This window comes from Erinaceus europaeus, chromosome 1 (genome assembly GCF_950295315.1).
Source record: "Erinaceus europaeus chromosome 1, mEriEur2.1, whole genome shotgun sequence".
Taxonomy (NCBI): domain Eukaryota; kingdom Metazoa; phylum Chordata; class Mammalia; order Eulipotyphla; family Erinaceidae; genus Erinaceus; species Erinaceus europaeus.
Window position 1 is genome coordinate 80192726 of NC_080162.1, and position 27907 is coordinate 80220632.

The 27907-nt window shown below is 40.2% G+C and overlaps 1 protein-coding gene across 1 annotated transcript in view; it reads right to left on the reverse strand.

Annotated features, from left to right (window-relative positions):
- Positions 1-27907, reverse strand: part of LOC132538074 (maestro heat-like repeat-containing protein family member 7) — a 38293-nt gene that overhangs the window by 1300 nt on the left and 9086 nt on the right. Inside the window, exons 4-11 of the mRNA XM_060189627.1 lie at positions 27425-27539; positions 26958-27098; positions 25125-25289; positions 23642-23797; positions 19770-19892; positions 16678-16777; positions 15381-15446; positions 6693-6864 (exon numbers count right to left, since the gene is read on the reverse strand). Of these exons, the coding sequence (XP_060045610.1) occupies positions 6716-6864; positions 15381-15446; positions 16678-16777; positions 19770-19892; positions 23642-23797; positions 25125-25289; positions 26958-27098; positions 27425-27539 (1015 nt within the window). The 3' untranslated portion in view covers positions 6693-6715. The remainder of the gene's footprint in view (positions 1-6692; positions 6865-15380; positions 15447-16677; positions 16778-19769; positions 19893-23641; positions 23798-25124; positions 25290-26957; positions 27099-27424; positions 27540-27907) is intronic.

Here is a 27907-nt window from a genome sequence, read left to right on the forward strand (position 1 = left end):
GGTTCTTGCTCACTGTAATGCGTGCGCTTAACCAGGTGTGTCACCTCCTGTCCCTGCTCTCCCAACTTTTTATCAGGGTTTGTGTTGGTATGTATTTATGTCTTTACTTATTATTCAGTGATGTTTATTTAACACACACTGAGCTTTTCTGAATTAAGAAAAGAAATACATATATATCAGTAGTGAAACAGTGTTTCACAGCCCTTCTTTTGTTTCACTTTATATACCAGAACACTGATCAGCTATGGTTTATGGTGGTGCTGGAGATTAAACCTGGAACCTCAAAGCCTCAAGCATTAAGGTCATTTGCATAACCACTATGCTGTCCCCCCCCCTTTTTTTTTTTTTCCAGTTATCACCAGGGTTATCCTAGGACTTAGTGCCTGGAGACTTTTTTCTTTTCTTAATAGAGACAGAAATTGAGAAGGAAGAGGTAGTTGCGAAGTGCAGTGACCGTGTTCGAGCCCCTGGCTCCCCACCTGCAGGGGAGTCGCTTCACAAGCAGTGAAGCAGGTCTGCAAGTGTCTGTCTTTCTCTCCTCCTCTCTGTCTTCCCTCCTTTCTCCATTTCTCTCTGTCCTATCCAATAACAACAACAATAATAATAACCACAACAACCTTAAAGAACAAGAGCAACAAAAGGGGAAAAAATAGCCTCCAGGAACAGTGGATTTGTAGTGTAGGCACTGAGCCCTAGCAATAACCCTGGAGGCAAAAATAATAATTATATTAAAAGAATAAGTGTAAGAAAGTGCAAAGGTTCTATTACTTTACCCACATGACTATTTCATTTATTTTTTTAATATTTATTTATTAGTGGAAGAAAGTAGGAGAAAGAGAACCAGAAGAACATCACTCTGGCACATGTAATGTTGGGGATCTAACTCGGGTCCTCACACTTTTTTAAACAATATTTTTATTGGGGAGTCAGGCAGTAATGCAGCGGGTTAAGCGTAGGTGGCACAAAGCACAGGACTGGCGTAAGGATCCCAGTTCAAGCCCCCGGCTCCCCACCTGCAGCGGAGTCGCCTCACAGGTGGTGAAGCAGGTGCAGGTGTCTATCTTTCTCTCCCCATCTTCTCCTCCTCTCTCGATTCCTCTCTGTCCTATCCAACAATGACAACAACAATAATAACTACAACAATAAAACAACAAGGGCAACAAAAAGGAATAAATATTTAAAACTATATATTTTTATTTATTTTAATGAGAGAGTAGATACAGAGGGAAAGATTCAGAGAGAGAGAGAGAAAGAGACCAGAACACTGCTCAGTTCCGGCTTATGGTGGTGCTGGGGATTGAACCTGGGACTTCAGAGCCTCAGGCTTGAAAGGCTTTTGCAGAACCATTATGCTGTCTCCCCAGCCTGGTCCCTCACACTTGTAAGTCCAGCACTTTGTCCACTGTGCCACCTCCCAGACCTAATGCTTAAAGCTGTGAATTTACATAGATTAACTGGAGTTAGGGAGATCAGTTTAAAGTAAACAGACAGAATATAAATATTTGTACAAAAATGTTTTTTTACTTTCATTCATTAAGTTTTATTTTCTACAGCTGACACCTAATATACTACTGTTCTTCAGTCTCATCTCAATATAAGGAAGAAAAGTATATTCAAAGTGAAAAAAACAAATCGAGAATCTAAAATAATAAATACTTGGCTAGTAGTAGATACTGAATGTTACATTTTAATAGTATATGATGAAAACGAAACCAAAATTATACTTAAGTTATACTGGGCATTTATTTCAACATATTATAACAAAATTAAGCAATCAGAAATCTGGTTTCTATACATTTTAAAAATCTACACAAATATAAGCCTGTCTCTAAGGAAAGACTTATATAAAAAGAATAAAGTTGAAATAGACTTTTAAGTATTCTTTTAGCCTTTCCCAAACTGCTGAGGTAGTTGAATAAAGAGCAGTCTTCTCTTAATGATTACTTCTCTCTGTCAATTTAATACAATAAGCCATTAATAACTATTGCTCAACCTAACCAAAGCAACGATTGCTACCTCAACATGCTTCACCTCAGAATGTATCCAGAGACTTCACGTGTGGAATGACAACCCTTCAGCTTCATTACTCGGGTGAGACCTTTCCTTTAATAGTACACTCTAATTTCATCTCAGGTAGTTCACTTTCTAACAAAGTCCCATAACCTAGATACACACCAGTTTCTGTGAGAGAGAGCTTATGTGCACACGTATCCATAAACTACTGCAAAATATATACCTGAAAGCAGGACTACACTAGAGTTTGCAGTGAGTACCTCCCTAACACTTCCTCTCCACTATTCCAAGCTTGGGATCCATGATTGCTCAACAAATTGTTTGGCTTCATATGTTAACTCTCTTTTCAATCACCAGGTTCCAGATGCCACCAGGATGCTGGCTAGGCTTCCCTGGATTGAAGACCCCACCAATGTGTCCTGGAGCTCAGCTTCCCCAGAGTCACACCCTACTAGGGAAAGAGAGAGGCAGACTGGGGGTATGGACCGACCAGTCAACGCCCATGTTCAGCGGGGAAGCAATTACAGAAGCCAGACCTTCTACCTTCTGCATCCCTCAATGACCCTGGGTCCATGCTCCCAGAGGGATAGAGAATGGGAAAGCTATCAGGGGAGGGGGTGGGTTATGGGGATTGGGTGTTGGGAATTGTGTGGAGTTGTACCCCTCCTACCTTATGCTTTTGTTCACTAATCCTTAAATAAAAAATTTAAAAAAAAAATAAATAACTATTGCTTCTATTTTCTATTCTATTCCCTGTTGGTATTACCCAGAACATAAATATCTGTCTCATAGGAAAGGGATTTTAATGTGCATATAAATAGAGAGAAAGGATTCATTCAACTATATACATTACAGAAGACTGACTGTATCCTAAACCTAGAGGTTTGCTTTCTGTTGTGAGAGATTAAACTAATAGCTCAAAAACATCCCTTAAGAACAACACTTACTACTATAACCCCATTCTTTTTTTTAATATATTTTTAATTTATTACTAGATAAGAGACAGAAAAATTGAGAGAGGAGGGGAGATAGAGAGGGAGAGAGACAAAGACACTGGCAGCCGTGCTTCACCACTCGTGAAGCTTTCCCCTTGCATGTAGGGACCAGGGGCTTGAACCCATGTCCTTGCACACTGTAATGTGTGAGCTTAATCAGGTGTGCCACCACCTGGCCCCCATCACCCCACTCTCTACAGTAGACATTCTAGTGTATTAAAAATGCAAAAAAAAAATCAAAAGGAAAATGAGGAGGCCAGCAAAATAGTTCACAAGGGGAATACACTGCTTTGTCATGTGCACAAATAGGACCGAGCCCAGGTGCTCACTACACTGAAGGAAGCTTTGGCTCTGTGTCTCCTCTCGCTCTCTCTCTCTCTGCCCTTTTTTGCTCCTAGGGTCATCTCTAGGGCTCAGTATTTTCACTCCATAGTTTCTGGCAAAGTCTCTCTCTCTCTCTCTACCTCTCTTACTCATAGAGACAGAGAAATAGAGGGCTGGTAATTAACATAGTGGTTACGCAAAAAGACTTTCATGCCTGAGGTATCAGAAGTCCCAGTTTCAATCCCCAGCACCACCATAAACCAGAGCTGAAAAGTGCTCTGATTTAAAAAAAAAAAAAAAAAAGTGGTCAGGGAGGTGATGCAGTGGATAAGGCATTGGATTCTCAAGCATGAGGTCTTGAGTTCAGTCCCTGGCAGCACATGTACCAGAGTGATGTCTGGTTCTTTCTCTCTCCTTTCATTTCTCATAAATAAATAAATAAAATCTTAAAAAAAAAATCAATTAAAAAAAAAGACAAAGTGAGAGAGAAAGACAACTGCAGCACTACTCTACTGCTCATGATTCATGCTGTGGTTTCTTTAACTGTCTGCCCCTCTGTCTGGGGAGGTGGTGAAGGAGGAGAAGGAGGAAGAGGGAACCATGAGGAGGGAAGCTTTATAAGTGGTAAAGCAATGTTACAGGTGTCTCCCTTTCTCCCTATCTTCCCTTTCCCTATGGGTTTTTATCTGTCTCTATACAATACATAAATAAAATATTAAAATAAACTATCATCTCATATGTGGAATCTAAAAAACTAAAGTTATAAGAAAAGAGCTCAGACTTGTGTTAACCACAGGCAAAGTGTAGGGGAAGCTGCAGTAAAGTCATAGAAAGATACGAATGTAGGGGCTTGGGTGGAGTGCACCTGGTTACCATGCCCTGGACTGAAGTTCAAGCTCCCAGTCCCCACCTGTGGGGTGGGGGGATCTTCACAAGTGGTAAAGCAGTGCTGCAGGTATCTGTCTCTCTCTTCTCTCAATTTCTGCTCTGTAAAATAGAAGAAATATTCGAAAAAGAAAGACATGAACTTGCAGTTAAAGATAAATAAGTGGGGCCGGGTGGTGGCACACCTGATGGAGGGCACACAGTACCATGCATGAGTACCTGGGTTCAACCCTCCAGCCCCCACAATCAGGGGGGAAACTTTACGAATGGTGAAGTAATGCTGCAGGTCTGTCTCTCTCACCCCCCCCCCCCCCATGTTCTCTCCATCTGTATCAGGAACAAGGGAAGGAAGGAAGGGAGGGATGGGAACAAAAGGCCTCAGGAGTGGTGGAGTAGATGTCATGTGAGCACTGAACCCCAGCAATAACCCTCATGACAAAAATAAATACCACGGATGAAATGTACAACATGACTACATTTGTCCTTCAGCATTCAAGTTTTAGGATCCCCAAAGATGCTTAACTTCCTTACATTAAGTAGCTTATCACTTGCATATAAACTTGTACATCCTGGGAGTCGGGTGGTAGCGCAGCGGGTTAAGCACACGTGGTGTAAAGCACAAGGACGGGTGTAAGGATCCTGGTTCAAGCCCCCAGGTCCCCACCTGCAGGGAAGTCACTTCACAGGCGGTGAAGCAGGTCTGTAGGTGTTTATCTTTTTTCTCCCCTTCTCTGTCTTCCCCTCCTCTCTCCATTTCTCTCTATCAACAACAACAACTACAACAATAAAAACAAGGTCAACAAAAGGTAATAAATATAAAAAAAAAATTGCACATCCTGTGAGTGTTATTTATTTTCTGCACTGGGGCCTCCATGCTTTCAACAACAGAAATTAAGCATCCAGCTGTAACCCTCCAAAGTGCATTCTCAGTTCTGTTTGAGAGTGAAGATCTAGCTGACTAGGTAGCTGGAATCTATTTCAGCTTAGAACTACTGAATGCTAGTCTCAGAAACAAAGATCTCTCTTGGGCAAGTTATTATTTTAAAGCTACACTTAGCATGCTGTCACATGTCTCAAAGCAAATCCAACATGCAATGGATCATGGGCGAAAGTGCCTATAACTTGATCTTAATGACTTGGCCAATTAATGAGAGTGAAAGGTGGGGGCTTAAGGTAATAAAGATTCATACTACTGGGAATGGGCAGTGGCACACCTGGTTAAGCACACATACTACCAAGTACAAGGACCCGATTCAATCCCCCCACTCTTCTTTTTTTTTTTTTTATATTTATTTTATTTATTTTTTCCCTTTTGTTGCCCTTGTTGTTTTATTGTTGTAGTTATTATTGTTGTCGTCATTGTTGGATAGGACAGAGAGAAATGGAGAGAGGGAGGGGAAGACAGAGAGGAGGAGAGAAAGATAGACACCTGCAGACCTGCTTCACCACCTGTGAAGCGACTCCCCTGCAGGTGGGGAGCCGGGGTTCGAACCGGGATCCTTATGCCGGTCTTCGTGCTTTGCGCCACCTGCGCTTAGCCCACTGTACTACAGCCCGACTCCCCCCACTCTTCTATCATGAGGCGTAAAGCAAGGTAAATCTGCAGAGGTTGTTATCTTTATCTCCCACCCTCTCTCAATTTCTCTGTCCTATCTAAAAAAAAAAAAAAAAAAAAGAAATTAAAAAAATAAAAAGGAAAAAACAGCCACCAGGAGTGGTGGTGGATTTATATCACTGGCACCAAGCCACAGCAATAACCCTAGTGGAAATAAAACATATTTAAAAAGATTCACACTACTCACTTTACAACAAAAAAGTCATGTACGGATTAACACTGCTCACTACAACAAAAAAAGTACAAGCTTTATTTGCTAGTACTGCTTTTATGTTGGAAAAAAAATAGAGTATTGTTTATTTCTGTGGTTCCTGAGAAGATTAGTTTTTTCTTTTTTCTTTTTTTTTTAACTTTTCTTTTAAAAAATTTTTAATATATTACTGTTGAATGTAAAACATTAATTCCAGAATAAAGAAATAAATTAAACAAAAAAATTAATATTTATTTATTTTCCCTTTTGTTGCCCTTATTTTTTATTGTTGTAGTTATTATTGTTGTTATTATTGATGTTGTTGTTAGATAGGACAGAGAGATGGAGAGAAGAGGGGAAGACAGAGAGGAGAGAAATACAGACACCTAAAGACCTGCTTCACCGCTTGTGAAGTGACTCCTCTACAGGTGGGGAGCCAGGGGCTCAAACCGAGATCCTTACACCAGTCCTTGTGCTTTGTGCCATGTGCCCTTAACCCACTGCGCTACCGCCCAACTCCCTAGTTTTTTCTTTTAACTAATTTGTGGGAGAGAAAAAGAGACCAGAACACTGTTCCAGTAATATGTGGTACCAGGGATCAAACCTAGGGTCTCATGTATGCTAGCCTTGCATTTTACCCACCGAACCACTTTCCCAGTCTAGAGTTTACCTGATAGTAGTTGCCTTGCATTTCTAGATAGGAAGACAGTTCATTAGCTTCCTTATTCCACTAACTGTCTGCATGGGCTCTGCTTCAGTCACTGTGGTTCGGACTCGGTACAAAGCCTGGGAGGCAATGATTCGTAGAGAAGGTTCAGGGTCATGCAGCAGATCTCTCAGATCTAAGTGGCAAGAAAACACAGATTAGAGACCTGTGGAAATGATCTCTGGCCCAAATGCCAAATAGCCAGCAACTTACAGCTGTTAAGATGAAGTACTAACTTTTCTTAAGCCTCTGTGTTAAAGTTTATAGATTAATTCTAGTAATGACATAAAAATATTATTTCTGAGTTTCCAGATAATTACAATAATCACACCACAAAGTAGCCTATTTAAAGTCAAATTATAGGGGCTCAGGAGGTGATACAGTTGATAAAACAATGGAATCTCAAGCATAAGGTCCTGAGGTGCCAGAGTGATGCTCTGGTTCTCTCTCTCTCTTTTTAATATTTATTTATTTACTCCCTTTTGTTGCCCTTGTTTTATTGTTGTAATTATTATTGTTGTTATTACTGATGTTGTCATTGTTGGATAAGACAGAGAGAAATGGAGAGAGGAGGGGAAGACAGACTGGGGGAGAGAAAGATAAGACACCTGCAGACCTGCTTCACCACTTGTAAAGCAACTCCCGTGCAGGTGGGGAGCTGGGGGCTTGAACTGGGATCCTTACACTAATCCTTGCGCTTTGCGCCACCTGCGCTTACCCTGATGCTCCCTCTCTATTTTGTCTTAAAAAAATAAAATGTTTTTTAAAAGTCAAGTTATCTGCACCTGTCAGGTAACTAAATCCTTAATATCTTTTTAAAAAGATTTTATTTATTTATTAATGAGAGAGACAGGAAGGGAAAGAGAGAGAGAGAAGGAACAAGACATCACTCTAGTACATGTTCTTCCAGAGATTAAATTTAGGGGTATGTTATAAATTTCAACACTGATAATATTCAATGTGATGCCTCCCAGGCCACCTTATTATCTTTAATTAATTAATTTTTAATTTGATAGGAAAGACAGAAATTGAGAGGGGAGGGGAAGGTAGAGAGGGAGGGAGAATGAGAGACACCTGCAGCAATTCTTCACCACTCTTGAAGCTTCCCCTCTGCAGGTGGGGAGCAGGGGTTTGAACCCCAGGTCCTTGCACATGGTAACTATGTGAGCTCAACTGCTTGTGCCACCACCTGGCACCCAGTATCTTTTTTTTTTTAATATTTTTAAAAACATATTTATTTATGGGGCTGGGTAGAGGTGCACCTGGTTGAGTGCACATACTATATTGCACAAGGACCCAGGTTCAAGGCCCTAGTCCTCACCTGCACAGGGGGAAAGCTTTGCAAGTGGTGAAGCAGCACTGCAGGTGTCTCTCTGTCACTCCCCCTCACTATTTCCCCCTTCCTTCTCAATTTTTGGCTGTCTCTATCCAATAAATAAATAAAGGTAATAAAAAATGTAAAAAAATATATATTTATTCCCTTTTGTTACCCTTGTTTTTTTTATTGTTGTAGTTATTATTGTTGATGTCGTCGTTGTTGGATAGGACAGAAAGATATGTAGAGAGGAAGGGAAGACAGAGATGAGGAGTGAAAGATAGACACCTAAAGACCTGCTTCTCCACTTGTGAAGCAACTCCCCTGCAGGTGTGGAGGCAGAGGCTCGAACCAGGATCCTTAGGCCAGTCCTTGTGCTTCGCGCCATGTATGCTTAACCCGCTGTGCTAAAGCCCGACTCCCTTTTTTTAAGATCTAAAAAAAAACAATTTCATAGGAGAGAGACAGATAGACAAAAAACAAAAAAACAAAAAAACAAAAAAACACCAGAGTAGTGTTCAGATCTGGCATATGCTGGTACTGGGGATAAGCCTGGAACCTCTGGGATCTCTGTGGCCTCAAGCATTCAAATGTGACAAAATCACTATACAATCTTTTCAGTTCACAATATCTTTACTTTTTAAATTGAGTTTTCATGTCTCTTATTACAAAAGAAATACATGTTCATTGTCAAGAAAATTACATATAAGCACTAGAAGAAAAAGTCATTATAGTTCTATCACCAGAGAAAACCACTGTCATTTTCTGGTGCTTTTTTTTTTTTTTTTTTTTTGAGACCAGAGCACTGCTCAGAGTCTCAGGCATGAAAGTCTATTTTTGCATAGCCATTATGCTATCTCTCCTGCACTGGGTATTTTCTTTTTTTTTTTTTAAATATTTATTTTATTTATTTATTCCCTTTTGTTGCCCTTGTTGTTTTATTTTTGTAGTTATTATTGTTGTTGTTGTTGGATAGGACAGAGAGAAATGGAGAGAGGAGGGGAAGACAGAGAGGAGGAGAGAAAGATAAGACACCTGCAGACCTGCTTCACCACCTGTGAAGCGACTCCCCTGCAGGTGGGGAGCCGGGGTTTGAACTGGGATCCTTATGCCGGTCCCTGTGCTTTGCGCCACCTGGGCTTAACCCGCTGCGCTACAGCCCGACTCCCTGGGTATTTTCTTTTAATAAGAATATTTGTTTTAAGCCCCCCGACTCCCCACCTGCAGGGGAGTCGCTTCACAGGCAGTGAAGCAGGTCTGCAGGTGTCTATCTTTCTCTCCCCCTCTCTGTCTTCCCCTTTCTCTCTGTCCTAACAATGACAACATCAATAACAACAATAATAACCACAACAACAATAAAAAAACAAGGGCAACAAAAAGGAAATAAATATTTAAAAAAGAATATTTATTTATTTATTCATGAGAGGGAGAACCACAGTATCACTCTGGCACATGTGGTGTCTTGTGGTTAAGAGTTCAACGCTTTATCTATGGCAGTATCTCTCAGGCTGCAGCTCTGATTATTGATGGTGACTGGAATTCAACCTGGGACCTTATGCATATAAGTTCTATGTGCTACTACTATACCATTTCCCAGGTCCTGGTTTCTAGTTCTCTCTTTATTTTTTCTATTCACTTATTTATATATGCACTTTTTTTCTGTCCAAGTGGAGCCAAACCACACATCTTATAACTGCTTGTTTTATTTAATATTATTAAATCATTTATCCAAGTCATTTAAATTTTTCACAACACGATTCTACCACATGGCATTGTTATAATTTATTTCCTGATGTTCCTAGTCTTGAATGTTTCCCATTTTGCTTACTTAAACAACATTAAATGAACTTTCCTGTAACTATTTCTGCTTATTTTCATAGGTTAAATTCCTAGAGGTAAGATTGGTAAGTCAGAGCCAGCAAAATATCTCACTTGTATAGCTTTGCTGTGTGTATGACTCAGGTTAAAGTTTGGCCCCCACAGTATTGAAGGAAACTTTCATACTGTGGTCGATTGGTCTCTCTCCCTCTCTCTCTCTCTCTGGCTCTCTGACTCTATCTAAAACAAAAATGAGGGTGGGGGAGACAGCATAATGGTTATGCAAACAGACCCTCATGCCTGAGGCTCCTAAGTCCCAGGTTCAATCCCCCGCCCCACCATAAGCTAGAGCTGATCAGTGCTCTGGTGTTTCTCTCTCTCTGTGTGTGTGTCTCTCTCTCTCTCTGCATCTCTCTCAAAAATAAAATTAATTAAAAAAATTTAAAAAATTAAAAAATAAAAAATAAAACAAAAATGAAACAAAAAAGATTGATAAATCAAATATGTGCTTATTAAAAGAGCATTGGAGGCTGAGTGTAGACAGTTCACCTAGTAGAGCATGTTCCTTACCATATGCAAGATCCCATGTTTGAGCTCCAGCTCCACATGGGATTATCATGGCACTGGCAGAAGCTCCACAGAGGATAAAGGAATGCTGTGGTGTCAATCTCTCCCTTTCTCTCTCTCTGTCTTCCTGTCTCTGAAATAAAAAGATTTAAAAAAGATAGCCTAGATCAATGGAATTAAACATGTATGAGACCCTGCTACTGCAAAAACAAACAGAATTTTGACACATATTACCCGACTTCCCTAAGAAAATTGTATCAATTTATACTCATATCAGCAAAGTATGTCAGTTTTTCCTTAACACACTGCTGATATTTAAAATGTTGAGTACTAACAATCTTTGCTGTTTCAATAGAAAAATATATAGTTATCTCATTATTTTTTAATATTTATTTTCCCTTTTGTTGCCCTTGTTTTTTATTGTTGTTGTAGCTATTATTGTTGTTGTTATTGATGTCGTCGTTGTTAGATAGGACAGAGAGAAATGTAGAGAGGAGGGGAAGACAGAGAGGGAGAGAAAGATAGACACCTGCAGACCTGCTTCACTGCCTGTGAAGTGATTCCCCTGCAGGTGGGGAGCCGGGGGCTTGAACTGGGATCCTTATGCCGGTCCTTGCGCTTTGCACCACATGCGCTTAACCTGCTGCGCTACCAACAAACTCCCCCCATCTCATTATTTCATTTATAAATTTTGATAACTTTAAATTTAAATCTTTGAGTCCTTTAAATTTTAAAATATATTTATTTATTAACACAAGATTAAGAAAGAAGGGAAGGGAAGGAGGGGAAGGAAAGAGAGAACTAAAGTATCACTCTGGCATGTGGGATGCTGGGGATTGAACTCAGAATCTCAAGTTTCCAAGCCCAGCATCTTACTTCACTGTACCACCTCTCAGCACCCTCCTCCCATTTTTAATTGCTTTTAAATTTATTAATTAGAAAGAAAGAGCACCTGAACATCACCCTGGCATATGATGCTGGATATTAAACTCACAACCTCATGCTTGCAAGTGCTCTACTTTACCACTATGCCAGCTCTCCAGCTAATAATGAATGCTTTTCATCCATTTATTGGTATTTGGTTTCTACGAACTGCTTATTCACATTGTTTGCCACTTTTCTTTAAAGAATCCGCTGGTTTAAGTAGATATTCTTTAAGAATATTGTCATATGGAAAGTATATTCCTCATATTATAGTTTAGTATCCAGTTATGTCTGTTTCCTTTTTTTAAAGTTGTTTTTTTTTAAAAAATTATCTACTTTGACAGAGAGAACACCATAGCATCACTCTAACATATGTGATGTAGGAGACAGAACCCAGGTACCTTATGCTTGTTAAGTCCAGAATTCCACCACCATGGCTTGTTAAAATTTTTATTTATCTACACAAACACATGGATTTTTCTTTATGAATTTGCCTTTGGCATCATACACTTAAAAAGGTTTTCTCTTTAATTTTTTAACTCTTCAAGGTCTCAAAAATTGCTCAAAACCTCTACAGAGTTTAGAGTCTTTTATTTATTTATCTTTTTAAAAAGATTTACTTATTAGTGATGGTAGGGGAGAGAAAACTTGAGCATCTGCTTTAGCTGTTATTCAGTTGAAGCCTCCAATTAATTTTATACTGTGGAAGTTAGGTTTTTGGATCCCAGAGTCTGAGCTCTGGCACAAAACCTGCCCATAGTCATGACCATCTCAGATACTTTTTTTTTTTTAATAAGATTTTATTTATTTATTCATGAAGATAGAAGGAGAGAGAGAGAGAGAAAGAGAGAGAGAGAGAAAGAACCAGACATCACTCTGGTACATGTGCTGCCAGGGACTGAACTCAGCACCTCATGCTTGAGAATCCAACGCTTTATCCACTGCACTACCTCCTAGACCACTCAGATACCTTTTAAAATACAGGTCACCCCTTTCTGGGGGCATGGCTATGGAGTAACAGGTGTCTCACATTGCTCCTGCCCCCATCAAATAGAGAAAGCTATTAAAAATCACCTAAAAAACTCAACAAAATACAACTACGATTTCCCCAGGAACTAACTAAACCACATGAGAAAGAAATTCTTCTATGCTGTTTCTCCCTGCAGAAGCTGAAACTATAGAAGGGAGACCCTATAACAGACATCACAGGTACTACATTGGCATGGTGACACAAGATAAAATTTCCCCTTCCCCACAAAGATATATAAACAGGGAACTTCAACACTTTGGCCACAGTGCCTCCTGCTGGCACAAAACCAAATGCCACAGTAAATGTAGAAGCTGATAAATACACAGACAGCAATGACAGAAAATCCAAATGACTAGACAGACATATATCTGGACAAAATGACTGAGATAGAGTTCAGAATAGTCATTATACTCACTATGAAATCAATTCAAGAATCTAAACTTGACATACAGACACAAATTCAATAGTATTTCAGAGATCATTTACCAAAGAATTAAAAAATACAGGGGGAAAAAAAAAAAGAAGAAGAAGCTCCAAACAGAGCTATAGAATGTGACGGTCATTTTGAATGTAGTCCAAGTTGAGGTAATAAGCCTAGGAAGTAGACTAAATCAGGAGGAGGAGAGAATATCAACACTGAAAGACACAGCCTGTGTCTTAAAGCTATTGCAGAGAAAGGGTTTAGGAAAAATGAAACACTTCTCTCTGAAATGGCAGACTTCATCAGAAAGGTGAACATGAGAGTTATTGGGATCCCTGAGGAAGAAGAGAGTGAGAGAGGGGCAGAGAGTCTATTTAAAGAAATATAGAAAAATTTCCATACCTGAGCTATGTTCAAAACATAGAAATACAGGAATCTGAACACACACCTAAATTTTTTAATCCAAAAATGGCACATAGCAAGACACATCAAACTATCCAAAACCAAGGACAAGGAAGAAAAATATCACGTTTCTAGGGAAAGGAAGAAAGTCACATAGAGAGGCAAAAACTATCAGGCTTTTCATCAGACTTCCTATCACAAACCCTAGAGGCAAGGAGGGAGTGCCATGGCATATTCAAAGTATTAAAGGATAAGAATTGCCAGCCATGAATACTGTATCTTGCTAAATTATCTTTCAAGTATGACCGGAAAATAAATTGTTTTTCAAACATTCAGAACCTGAAGGACTTCAACACTATCAACCCTGCCTTTAAGAATTACTGAGAGGAGTCCCATATGAAAATAAGAAGCAAAGGAATTCCAACTTTTAATGAGATGATCAGTATTAGAGTAGAACCAGGAATACAACAACAGGGAAAAACAGACACAGGAAAGGTGAGAGCTAAATACAGTGATACCACCCAATGTTGGTAAATCCAGACCAACTTAAAGAAGATTGTTATAGATATTATAAGTTAGACAATACTGATGATAACCACAAAACAAAATATAGGACAAGACAAATAGGAAACATATATACAGTAAGCAAGACCACTACAGAAAGCCATTTACAAAAGTAACAAACAGTAAAAGTGTCAACGAGAACATAAAACAACCTCAAAACAGAAATCATTATGGCCAATAAGTAAACCATATTTATCAGTAATCACCTTAAATGTGAATGTCTTAAATTCACCAGTCAAAAGATTCAGAATAACTGAATGGATTAACAAGCAAGATACATATATTCTACACCTCAGGGAAACACACATAAAAGAAAGACAAACATAAATTCCAGATGACAGGCTGGAACAAGGTATTCTAAGCCAATGATGCAAACAAAAGGGCAGGAACAGCTATTCTAATATCAGATAAAATATATTTCCAGGGAAAGAAGGTGAAAAGAGACGGACATGGGCACTACCTATTATTGGTCAGAGGATCAATACAACAGGAAGACATAACCATTGTCAATATATACACTCCCAGTAAGTGTGTATATGTACTTACTGACCTCAAGGAAGAGACCGACAGCAGCACAGTAAACCACAACACACTACTAACAGTAAAAGAAAGATCAAGACAAAGAAATTAACAAGAAAACAGAGGCCATAAATTGAAGTCATAGATGAGATGAACTTAACAGATACATTCAAAATCTTTCATCTGCTCAAAAAATAGACATTCTTTTCAAGTGCACTTGGACAAAAATAGAACTGAAGGTGATTACACTTTGGGAAAGAAGTAAAGAGATGAAAGATAACTACCAGATGATTTCACTTATATGTGCCATCTAGAGATCAGATATACATGAACTTAAAAAAAAAACAACCAGGGAGTCGGGCTGTAGTACAGCGGGCTAAGCGCAGGTGGCGCAAAGCACAAAGACCGGCATAAAGATCCCGGTTCGAACCCTGGCTCCCCACCTGCAGGGGAGTTGCTTCACAGGCGGTGAAGCAGGTCTGCAGGTGTCTATCTTTCTCTCCTCCTCTCTGTCTTCCCCTCCCTCTCTCCATTTCTCTCTGTCCTATCCAACAACAACAACAACAATAATAACTACAACAATAAAACAACAAGGGCAACAAAAGGGAAAAAATAAATAAAATAAATATAAAAAAAAGTTAAAAAAAAACAACCATAAGAAAGCAAACTGTAAGAACTATGGTGGTTATTTTTGGGAGGTGGGAGGGTAAGAATACAGAAATTTGGTGGTGGATGTGATATGGAACTATACACAGTAATCTTACAATCTTGAACCTACTATTAAGCACAAATTAAAAAAAAAACCCAAAAGATATATATATATGTATATATTATCATGGCACTGGCAGAAGCTCCACAGAGGATAAAGGAATGCTGTGGTGTCAATCTCTCCCTTTCTCTCTCTCTGTCTTCCTGTCTCTGAAATAAAAAGATTTAAAAAAGATAGCCTAGATCAATGGAATTAAACATGTATGAGACCCTGCTACTGCAAAAACAAACAGAATTTTGACACATATTACCCGACATATATATATATATATATATATATATATATATGTCATCACAACAGAAGGGTGTTATCACTTAACTTACCATTCTCTATCCAGTCAGTACCTTTCATCCTGAGTTCAGTGCGGTCCACATACTTTGAGAAGAGCCCTAAATATAGGACAAAGTCCGTAAGCCTGTGATCTGGTTTGGGGCACTAGGTAGCTATATAAGTTCTTTAGAGAATTAGGCAGATTGCAAAAACCAAACTTCCAAGTGCTCAATATTTATCTTTGTTTTAAGTAAGTATTTTCAAGGTAATCTTTAGAAAGAACAGGTATAGTCAATAACACAATTCAGGATTGCATAGGATAAAACTGACCATAGAAATGAAAGAATTAGAGGTGGGTGGGCAATGGTCCACATGGTTGAGGGCAGACATTATAATGCTCAAGGATCTAGGTTTAAACCCTGGTTCCATTTGGTGTATTGTACCAAAATAAAAGCCTCTGGGTTGAGGGGGAAGTGTTCAGGTCCTGGTACATGATGGCAGAGGGGGACCTAATGGGGACTGTATTGTTATGTGGAAAACTGGGAAATATTATGTATGTACAAACTATTGTATTTTACTGTCAACTGTAAACTATCAATCCCCCAATAAAGAAGTTAAAAAAGAATTGGGTGGGAGAGATAGCATAATGGTTATGCAAATGAATTTCTTTTTAAAAATTATTTATTTTCCCTTTTGTTGTCCTTGTTTTATTGTTATTGTAGTTTTATTGTTATTGTTGTTGTTGATGATGTCGTTGATGTTGGATAGAACAGAGAGCAATGGAGACAGGAGGGGAAGACAGAGAGGGGGAGAGAAAGAGAGACACCTGCAGCCCTGTTTCACCACCTATGAAGTGACTCCCCTGCAGGTGGGGAGCCGGGGCTGGAACTAGGATCCTTGCACTTAACCTCCTGAGCTACTGCCCGACCCCCCCCCCCACAAATGAATTTCATGCCTGAGGTCCCAGGTTCAACCATAAACCAGAGCTGAGTTAAACAGAGTTCCGTTAAAGAGAAGGAAAAAAAAAAAAAGGAAAAGGAAAAGTTTTCTTTCATGCACCAGTGTTATTACTGGGGCTTAATGCTGGCACTACCCATCTACTTTCCCCAGTGGCCATGTTTCCTTTTTTATTTTTTTTCCTTTTTCTGTTATACTTGTTAGGATAGAGAGAAATTGAGAGGGAAGGGGAGATAGGGAGAAAGACAAAGAGATACCTGTAAACCTGCTTCACTGCTCATGAAGTGCTGCCCTGCAGGTGGGGCCTGAATCAGGGTCTTTGCACATGGTAATATGTGTGCTTAACTGGTATACCACCTCCCAGCCCCCTGAAAGAATTTTCTTTATGCTTACCTACAAACAAGACTGCTGTTCTTCTGATTGGAAGTTTTGCATCCTTTGTGAACGTTAATGTTTGTTCTAGAATGCTAACATTCCCCTTGCATTTTTCTCCCTATGTGGGGAAAAAATAAAGTAATAGTATTAAAGTATAAAGTAGCAGCACTATTTTAAAAATAATTTTTATTATCATTTCAAGAGCTAGGGACATGCTATACTTATTGAGTAAACAAAGCTATCTCTCAGTGGATCTCTTACTTATCAGGACTGCACTTCAGGATAAGGAAGAGGAGAATAGGTAATTATTCTTACAGAACTTATGATTTCACCTGGACAATCTGTAGTCTTATCTATTGACTGCACTGAATCTCCTGCTGTAAAAAGTACTGTCATCAGTGCACCAAAACTGTATATTTGGTCAAATAGAATTTTTTATTTTTTATTATTATATTTATTTCCCCTTTTGTTGTTTTTATTGTTGCTGTTGTTATTGATGTTGTTGTTGTTGGATAGGACAGAGAGAAATGGAGAGAGGAGGGGAAGACAGAGAGTGGGAGAGAAAGATAGACACCTGCAGACCTGCTTCACTGCCTGTGAAGCAACTCCCCTGTAGGTGGGGGGGGGGGCTCGAACCGGAATCCTTATGCCAGTCCTTGCGCTTTGTGCCAGATGCGCTTAACCTGCTGCACTACCACCTGACTCCCTCAAATAGAATGTTTTAGCTCCTTAAGTCTGAACAGAGGAAACCATAATGGAGCCTCACCAAGTTAGACATATGGAAAAAAATTCTGAAACTAGTTAGCCCTTGGATATTCATAGTAGGATCCCAATTATTTCTATTAATTTGTAAAGATATATTTATGAGAGGGAGTGACAGAGAGAGGATACTAGACTTCATGGGCTGAAGAAACCCAGTGGTTTTAGAGTTAGTTATCTAGAAACTTTGGATGACTCCTGAGGCTGTCTGGTCCTGAGATTGGCCATAGTATATGTCTTTCTCAAGCTTGTCAGGAAAAAGGATGCTATTTGGGTTCTGGCAGAGTTCTCATCATGCTGCATGACTTACAAAAGCATGGTAGCACTTAGTTGGGGCTACCCAAATATGACCTGACAAAGGGTAGAACAATTATACCTATGGAAAGGATCAGAAATAATTGTAAAGGGGGGCTGGACGATGGCACACCCAGTTAAGCACACACATTATCATGTGCAACAATCCAGGTTCAAGCCCCTACCTTCCCACCTGCAGGAGAACACTTACTGAGCAATGAAGCAAGTTTGCAGGTGTCTCATCTTTCTCTTTCTCCCTATCTCCCCCTCCCTTCTCAATCTCTCTCTTTCCCATCAAATAAAAAATAGAAAGGAAAAAAGGGGGGAAAATGGCCACCCACTAGGAGCGGCAGACTCGATTAGGAGATTCGATTAGATTCGGTAGTGCTGCCACTGAGCCCCACTGACAACCTGGTGACAAAGAAAATTGTAAAAGCGGAGAGTTGGGCAGTAGTGCAGTGGGTTAAGCACACATGGTGCGAAGCAAGGACTGGCATAAGGATCCCGGTTCGAGCCCCCCCCACCTGCAAGGGGAGTTGCTTCACAGGTAGTGAAGCAGGTCTGCAGGTGTCTGTCTTTCTCTCCCCCTCTCTGTCTTCCCCTCCTCTCTCCATTTCTCTCTGTCCTATCCAACAACAATGACATCAGTAACAACAACAATAATAACTACAACAATAAAACAAGGGCAAAAAAAGGGAAAATAAGTAAATAAAAAAAGAAAATTGTAAAAGCAATGAATAATTAATTCCATTTCAATTGAGCTCTCAAGTACATTTTTGAGCATGTACTATCAGCCCGGAGACTCTGATCCAGGTAAGTGGAGCAACCAGTTTTTTTCTTTAATATTTTATTTATTTATTAATGAGAAAGATAGGAGGAGAAAGAACCAGACATCACTCTAGTACATGTGCTGCTGGGGACTAAACTCAGGACCCCACGCCTGAGAGTCTGATGCTTTATCCACTGCACCACCTCCAGGACCACTTGTTTTTTCTTTTTTTTTTGACTGAGCCTGGTAATAGAAGTATTTGTGGATGGTGGGTAGATAGCATAATGGTTATAGAAACAGACTCTCAGGAGTCCAACGGTAGCACAGTTGGTTAAGCGCACTTGGCACAAAGTGCAAGGACCTGACTGGGGCAAAGATCTCAGTTTGAGACACCCCCCTTCCCCCCCCCAGGGGAGTCACAGGCGGTGAAGCAGGTCTACAGGTGTCTATCTTTCCCTCCCTGCCTCTGTCTTCTCCTCCTCTCTCCATTTCTCTCTGTCCTAACAACGATGGCATCAATAAAAACAACAATAAAAAACAACAAGGGCAACAAAAGGGAAAGTAAATAAACATAATTAAAAAAAAAAAGAAACAAGACTCTCATGCCTGAGGTTCCCAAGTTCCAGGTTCAGTCCCCTGCATCACTATTAGCCAGAGCTGAACAGTGCTCTGGTAAAAAAAAAAAAAAAAAAAAAAAAGGGAGTCGGGCGGTGGTGCAGTGGGTTAAGCGCACGTGGCGCAAAGCGCAGGGACCGGTTTAAGGATCCCGGTTCGAGCCCCCGGCTCCCCACCTGCAGTGGAGTCGCTTCACAGGCGGTGAAGCAGGTCTGCAGGTGTCTATCTTTCGCTCCCCCTCTCTCTCTGTCTTCCCCTCCTCTCTCCATTTCTCTCTGTCCTATCCAACAACAAAGCAACGTCAACAATGGCAATAATAACCGCAACGAAGCTGCAACAACTAGGGCAACAAAAAGGAGGAAAAATGGCCTCCAGGAGCGGTGGATTCATGGTGCAGGCACCGAGCGAGCCCAGCAATAACCCTGGAGGGAAAAAAAAAAAAATAAAGAAAGAAAGAAAAGAAAAAGAAGAGAAATATTTGTGACTCAAATGAGAATAAAACTGTAGGAGAAAAATAGTTTCACAGGACAGAACAATTCATAGATATTAATTGCTGACAATGAAAAGTGATGGGGGAATTTATGCTATGTTCCCCCTGTTAAAATATGTCTAAAATATTAAGTAAATCAGCATCTTTTAACGAGCTGGTAATAAAGTAATTATGCTCACATACAAAGAATTTGCAGATTTTCTCAACACCACTGGGCCTGATGTACCAGGGATCTTTGCAGTAGACTTCTTGTGGTAGCTTCCACTTCAGGAACTGGGCACAAATAGTAAGGACATGCCTGCTCTCCTATAAAAAGGTTGATCATGGATCAGCATTTCCAAACATTTTCCACCTGAGGCAAACTTCAAGTTAAACTGATATTAGAAATCAATATGAAAAACTGAAAAACTGTATTATTGGTTAAATTAAGGGTAGCAGGGATGGAATTGGACCAGGGTCCTTTCTTCTTTCAACTTTTCCAAACAGCACTAGAGAGGACACATAAAATCTACAGGATTGGGAGTCAGGAAGTGGTGCAGTGGGTTAAGCGCACGTGGCGCAAAGCGCAGGGACCGGCATAAGAATCCCGGTTCGAGCCCCCGGCTCCCCACCTGCAGGGGAATCGCTTCACAGGCGGTGAAGCAGGTCTGCAGGTGTCTATCTTTCTCTCCCCCCTCTCTCTGTCTTCCCCTCCTCTCTCCATTTCTCTCTGTCCTATCCAACAACAAAGCAACGTCAACAATGGCAATAATAACCGCAACGAGGCTGCAACAACTAGGGCAACAAAAAGGGGAAAAAAATGGCCTCCAGGAGCGGTGGATTCATGGTGCAGGCAACGAGCCCAGCAATAACGCTGGAGGAAAAAAAAAATCTACAGGAGAGAATGTGGAAACCACTAGTCTAAGTGAGAACTACCACGTCTAATACTTGGACTGGAGATTTGGGCAGGAGTTCACATGACCCTGTGTTCTAGAGATGGAGATCCCACCCTACTTGCTTTTGTGGTTCATTTTTCTGTCAGTATAAATAGGGAAGTCAGGAAATATTCTTGTTGTCCTTGTGGAATGTCTAACTTGGAAGGAACTCTGGAGAATACTGATTCTGTCCTGACCTAAAAGCCCAATATTAAGGTTCTTTTAAAAAAAATATTGATTTTAATGAGAGATGGAAAAGAGAGAGAAACATAGAGATAAGAGACCAGAGAACTACTCAGCTCCAGCTTATGGCTGTACCAAGGGTTGAATCTGAGACCCCTGAGCTTTTCATATATCTGGTGTATTATTGCTAGTACTATCTCCCCAGCCTCCGTGTAAAGTTTTTTTAAAAAATATTTATTTATTTATTTATTCCCTTTTTGTTGCCCTTGTTGTAGTTATTTGTTGTTGATGTTATTGATGTTGTTATTGACTCCCCCATGTAAATATTTTTAAAGATTTTATTTATTTATTAATGAGAAAGAAGAAAGAGAGAGAGAGAGAGAGAAAGAGAGAGAGAGAGAGAAAGAAACAGACATCACTCTGGTACATGTGCTGCCAGGGATTGAACTCAGGATCTCATGCTTGAGAGTCTAGTGCCTTAGCCACTGTGCCACCTCCTGGACCACCCCCATGTAAATTTTTTAACATATAAAAAGCATGATCGGGAGTCGGTTGGTAGCAGAGCAGGTTAAGCACATGTGGCACAAAGTGCAAGGATCGGCGTAAGGATCCCGGTTCAAGCCCCCGCTCTCCACCTGCAGGGGAGTCACTTCACAAGTGGTGAACCAGGTCTGCAGGTGTCTATCTTTCTCCCTCTCTGTCTTCCCTTCCTCTCCCCATTTCTCTCTGTCCTATCCAACAACAACGATATCAATAAAAACTACAACAATAAAGCAAGGGAAACAAAAGGGAGTAAGTAAATAAATAAATACTTTTTTTTTTTTTTAAATATTTAATTTATTTATTCCCTTTTTGTTGCCTTTGTTGTTTTTTTGTTGTAGTTATTATTGTTGTTGTCGTTGTTGGATAGGACAGAGAGAAATGGAGAGAGGGAGGGGAAGACAGAGAGGAGGAGAGAAAGATAGACACCTGCAGACCTGCTTCACCGCCTGTGAAGCGACTCCCCTGCAGGTGGGGAGCCGGGGTTCGAACCGGGGTCCTTATGCCAGTCCTGTGCTTTGCGCCACCTGCGCTTAACCCGCTGCGCTACAGCCCGACTCCCATAAATAAATACTTTTAAAAAACAACACATGAAAATATTGCTACTAAAAAAAATTATGATCACAGAGTGGAGCATGAGCTAGCTCACTTGGGAGGCTCACTACTTTGCTGTGTGTAAACCCAAGTTTGAAGCTTCAGTGCTATGGTATCTCTCCCCCTCTCTGCAAAAGTTGACCTGGAGGAGTGAAGCCCCAGCAACGACGATATATAAATAAACAAATAAATACAAATTGAGAATAGTGGTTCATTGGAAGGTTCATTTGAGAATGGGTGATTTATTCCTGTTTTATTTATGCTCTCTGTGTTAGTGACTACTAATTAATTTAAAGTTACACCCATTCTTTCTTGTTACTTATTCTCTGAGGAGCCTTGAAAGGTGGTTTAAGGTTTGAAGAAAGATAACCCCAGAGTATCTGCTGGCAGAGTGATTGCCTCAGATTGGCAAAGGCACAGGAGGGGTATCAATGCCTCAATATATGACCCTTCCAGGTCATACTTCTCTATCATCCTGTTGGGAAGATCTGCTCTTTACTTTATTTGGGTCTGAAAGACTTGACACTTATGGTTTCCAATTTAGAAAATGTTCCCAGGAAGGGGTAGATAGCATAATGGTTATGCAAAGAAACTCTCATGCCTGAGGCTCCAAAATCCCAGGTTCAATTTCCTGTACCACCATAAGAAAAAGCTGAGCAGTGCCCTGGTAAAAAGAAAAAAAAAGTTCCCTTTTAGCGATTTCAGAGCCCACATTCATCTTAAATCTTATTTCTGAACTTGTAGCCTTAAGCTCGCTCTCTCTCTCCATATATATTATTTATTAGACAGAGACAGAGAGAAATTGAGAGGGGGTGGGGAGAAAGAGAGAGGGAGGGAGAGAGACAGAGATACCATTAGCACTGCTTCACCACTCATGAAGCTTCCCTGCTGCAGGTGAGGACTGGGAGCCTGCACCTGGGTCCTTGGGCATGGTAATGTGTGTGCTTAGCCAAACACACCATCATACAGCCCCAAGTTTTTATTTCTATAAGGAGAAGTGAGAATGTCAGCATTTTCCCCAGAATTCTTTTAGTAGAAACATGCCACTTGGCTTTGTTGTAACTGGTGGTCACAGTTATCATCTTAGAAACAACAGGCTCCGAAGAAGTAGAACAGTATCCCACAATTCTTGTGGCAGATATCCATTGAAGATTCAGGAGAGGTAAAGGTTTCTTCAGATTGTCAGAGAAGCTATTATCCTTGAGTTATAACACTAATCTATTTGTCTCAAGACTATGAGACAGTCCTTGAATGAAGAGGACAAATGAAGCATTGCCATTATAGTTAATGTAGAATTTGCTGAGTTGGGCACTGGATTTAGGGCTTTTTGTTAGGCTGGATTAGAGTGAATTAAAAATAGCCATACCGGTTCAAGCCCGCGGCTCCCGACCTGCAGGGGAGTCGCTTCACAGGAGGTGAAGCAGGTCTGCAGGTGTTTGTCTTTCTCTTCCCCTCTCTGTCTTCCCCTCCTCTCTCCATTTCTCTCTGTCCTATCCAACAATGAAGACATCAATAACAACAACAATAATAACTACAATAAAAAACAAGGGCAACAAAAAAGGGAAAATGAATAAATAAATATTTAAAAAAATAGCCATAATATATATTTCTACCAACAAAGGCCAGTAGCTTGAAATACAAAGATAAAGGGACAGATTTTGCACATTACTTAGGCAAAATAACTGAAACAGAGCTGGAGACAGAGGGTGGGTAATAAAAATGGTCCTACCAAGTCCATGCTCTCAAAGATAATGAATACTTACTTATTCAGGTCTGGCTTTGGATTTGAGGTTACTCAGGAGAAAAGTTGACAGTAAGCATTACCTCAGCTATTTCATTATTTTCATCCTGAGAATATAGAAGTAGCGGAACCAAGCTGTCCAGGACTTGGTTCTCTACATTCTTCTTATCAGTGTATTTCACAAACTTTATGGAGGCTCCAAAGAGTGTCATGGAGAAGAGGTGAATATCAGGTCTCACCTAAAAGTCAAGTATCCAAAGAGAAGCCACTCATTAAAAGCATTCTGCTCAATTTAGAAGAGCTCTAGGAAGGATGAAATGCTAGTCCTAACATGACAATATTTAGCTATAAGGAGCTGGGGACAAGAAACCAAATATAGGCTGGAGTAAGACCAGCTTCTTTGACACTCTACTGTTCTCATTTTACACTTGAGAAATGAGCACACTCTTTCATGTAGTCACCAGAGTTTGTGCCTCTATTAGTATTATTAACCAGCCACATTAATGATCTGGCTGAAATGTAAAGTTCCAGATTTGCATGTTTGACTCTCAGAAGATACTGTTCACTGTACTCTCTGTATACTTTCTTTTTCCACCTGGGTTTTTGCTGGGGCTTTGCACCTGCCTAATTTCACTGCTCCCAGTGGACTTTTTCCCTGCGTCTTTAAATAGAGGATGAGAGGAAGAGAAGCAGAAAGGTACAGAAGGAGAGAGAGACAGAGAGCAGAGAAATATCACAGCACCATTCCACCACCCGTGAAGCTTTCCCTGTGTAGATGCTCTCATGTGGTGGCTGGGGGCTCAAAGGAGATCCTCAAGCATGGCAAAATATATGCTGTATTGGATGATTTATCTCCCAGAACATGTATGTGTATACATTTTAAGTCTTTGGAATTTGAAGTATATAAACATGGAATTATTAGGTATTGTTTATTATTAATTACTAATATTTATTATTATTAGGAATAATTAGGGTATATATACATGGAGTATATACATGGAATTTAAGGTATATACATATATAGAGTCAACACTTGATCTAATCCTGACTTTTTCTTGAAAGGAAAGAAAGTACTGGGGACCAGGCAGTGGAGCACCCCGTTAAGCACACGTAGTACTAAGTGCAATGATCTGAGCAAGGATCCAGGTCCGAGTCCTTGGCTCCCCACCTGCAGATGGGACAATTCACAAGTGACAGAGCAGGTCTGCAGGTGTCTATTTTCCTCTCTATCTCCCCTACCCCTCTCAATTTCTCTCTGTCCTATCCAATAAAATGGAAGGAAAAAAAGGGGGGAGGGAGGAAAGTATTTTGCTATACAAACTCCTTCTCCATTCCATTAAGCAAGGTAGTAACTTGGTAAGTTTCTATGTTTCAGTTTTTTATCTGGGAAATTGTAACAACAGCCCTACCAATACCATGGGTTACCTGGAAGGGTCTTAAGAGCACAAGAATACTCTGAATATAAAAATATTACTATATAGAGGTATGAATGACTATCCCAACTTGTACTTGCTGTTATGCCAATTACCCTCCCCTAGGAAAATCTCTTCTCTCTAATTGTCTTACATCACCAAAAAAGGAGAACAGGGTCCTCATCATGGCAGCCAGGGTGGTGAAGTCCATCATCCCAATGAGTTGCAGGAGTATCTGGATGGCCATCAAAACAATCTTCTCATCGGTTTCACCTAGCAGGTCTAAGATGCTTGGCAACAGACTCTTGATATCTTCCTTCTGTATGCCCAAAGTGACCACATCACCAACTCTCCTGATAGCATTTCATCTGGTACCCAAGTAGGGCTGCCTGCCATTACTCAGTACCTGGTACTCGTTGAGATTTAGTAAATATCAGCATTCAAGAACAGAGAAATAAAAAGGGCATAGTTGCCTTCTCTCAGTATTGGCAGGACTGTTAGTAGAAGAGGGAGCAGGGCTGTTATAAACTGATTCATGGAGCCAAAGTGAAACTATATGGAAGTGGAAAATGCATCATGACCTTTCTGACACACACACACAAATTTTATTTTTGTTTTTCTATGTATTTATTTATTTTCCCTTTTGTTGCACTGTTGTTTTATTGTTGTAGTTACTGTTGTTGTTACTGATGTCATTGTTGTTGGATAGGACAGAGAGAAATGGAGAGAGGAGGGAAAGACAGAGGGGGGAGAGAAAGACAGACACCTGCAGACCTGCTTCACTGCCTGTGAAGTGACTCCCCTGCAGGTGGGGAGCCGGGGGATAGAACCAGGAACTTCACGCTGGTCCTTGCGCTTTGTGCCACGTGTGCTTAACCCGCTGCACTACCGCCTGACTCCCTACACACATTTTTTTTGTCATTGCCAGGACTTCACCACTCTTGAATAACTTTTTCAGACAGAAAGATACAGACAGATAAAAAGAAAGAAGGAGAGAGAGAGAGAGAGAAGGGGAAGCACTGAAGCTTCCTCCAACACAATGGGACCTGGGTTTGAATTTGGGTTACATACATGACAAAGAAAGCACACTATCTAAATGAGCTATCTTGCTAGATCATGGAATATATATTTAAATCAAAGAAATAGAATTTAAAACAACAAGGGCAACAAAAGGGAATAAATATTTTTTTAAAAAAGAAATAGAATATAAGTGATAGATTAATCCTCGGGTCAATATTTTTCTTACAGAGGTTGGACTAATTTCTAATTAGGTCTGTGGAAAATGAGTTTCCAATATAAATACTAGTGAACTATTTTAGAAAATAAGTATCTTAGGTGTAGAGACAATGGCGTATGCAGTTAAACCCTAAGACAACATGGCATAAAAGATAAAAGAACAGCTGGATGTCATCCAGGTTGTGACAATAATGTGGGTACTTCTTACCCAAATTGCAAGGCTCAAATAAATATATGTGTCTTGGTCTTTTACTTCCTTTTAATCTCATTAAATGCTAAAGTCCTTGCATATTTCCTAGGTATTCAATTCAAGGGGCGCAGTCCTACTTACTTCTGTTCCCAGGCTACTCAACGTTCCTCTTCATCTGTTATCAGGGTTTATTTTATTTTATTTTATTTTCCTCCAGGGTTATCACTGGGAATCAGTGCCAACATTATTAAACTACTCATTTTTTCCATTTTTTTGGATAAGACAAAGAGAAATTGACATGAGAGGGGAGGGGGAGATAGTGAGGGATAGAGAAAGATAGACACCTGAAGATCTGCTTTGCTGCATGTGAAGCATCCACCTTGCAGGTGGGGAGCCAGGGACTCAAACTTGGATCCTTGACCAGATACTTGTGCTTGGTACCATGTGTGCTTAACCAGGTGCACCACTGCCTGGCACTCTCAGGACTTTTTTTTTGTATCCTTTTGGGGTGTTTCATCTGTGACATAAGAATCAGTGGTCTGGGGGGGAGGTCCTTCCTACCATCTCTGGGTGTTTTAAAAGATTCTGCAGTCCTTTCAGGGCAATGATTTTAAAGAAGTTATTTCCATGATGTAGCCAATCTTTCAAGCGGGCAAAAGAGTATATTCTGGGAAGTCTTCTAGCCACTGGACATTGGAGAAGCTGAAAGAATCCAAAAATCAACCAAAGAAGTTACTGTAAACCCTTTCCCATGAGACAAACCACCTTTTCACTAACTTTAAAATATTTAATTTTCCTTGGAATTTCTACTATAAGGCACATGCTTTATAGGAGTGTTTACATTGTAGGCACATGGAACACTAATAATGGGCATGTGGAAAGAATAATTTCAATAGGCTTGAATCTGAAACTATTTTTAATTTTGTCTGAGATGAATCACAGTTGGCTACTAAATTGGAAAAAGCCTAGGGAGGCAAGTACTACTGCTGTAGGTTACCTATGTCCAATTGCTAACAAGTGAGTCTTACCTCCACAAAAAAGCCTGCAGATGTAAGTTTATGTCTGTCATTTCCTCGATTAAGAAGAGGGACTAATAAGTACATAATCTTATGTGCAAGAAGATGATTTCTTTCCAGTAGTGCACTGCAAAATGGAACACCAACAGAACAACTCTTAGAAAACATTCCTTAAGCGCACGTGGCGCAAAGCACAAGGACCGCCATAAGGATCCTGGTTTGAGCCCCCGGCTCCGTACCTGCAGGGGAGTCGCTTCACAGTCAGTGAAGCAGGTCTGCAGGTGTCTGTCTTTCTCTTCCCCTCTCTGTCTCCCCCTCCTCTCTCCATTTCTCTCTGTCCTATCCAGCAATGATGACATCAATAACAACAACAATAACTACAACAATAAAACAAGGGCAACAAAAAGGGAATAAATAAATAAATATTTTAAAAAAAGAAAAAGAAAACGTTTCTATCCAGACACCATTGCAGCTAGGGCTGGGGGCTGAGGTTTT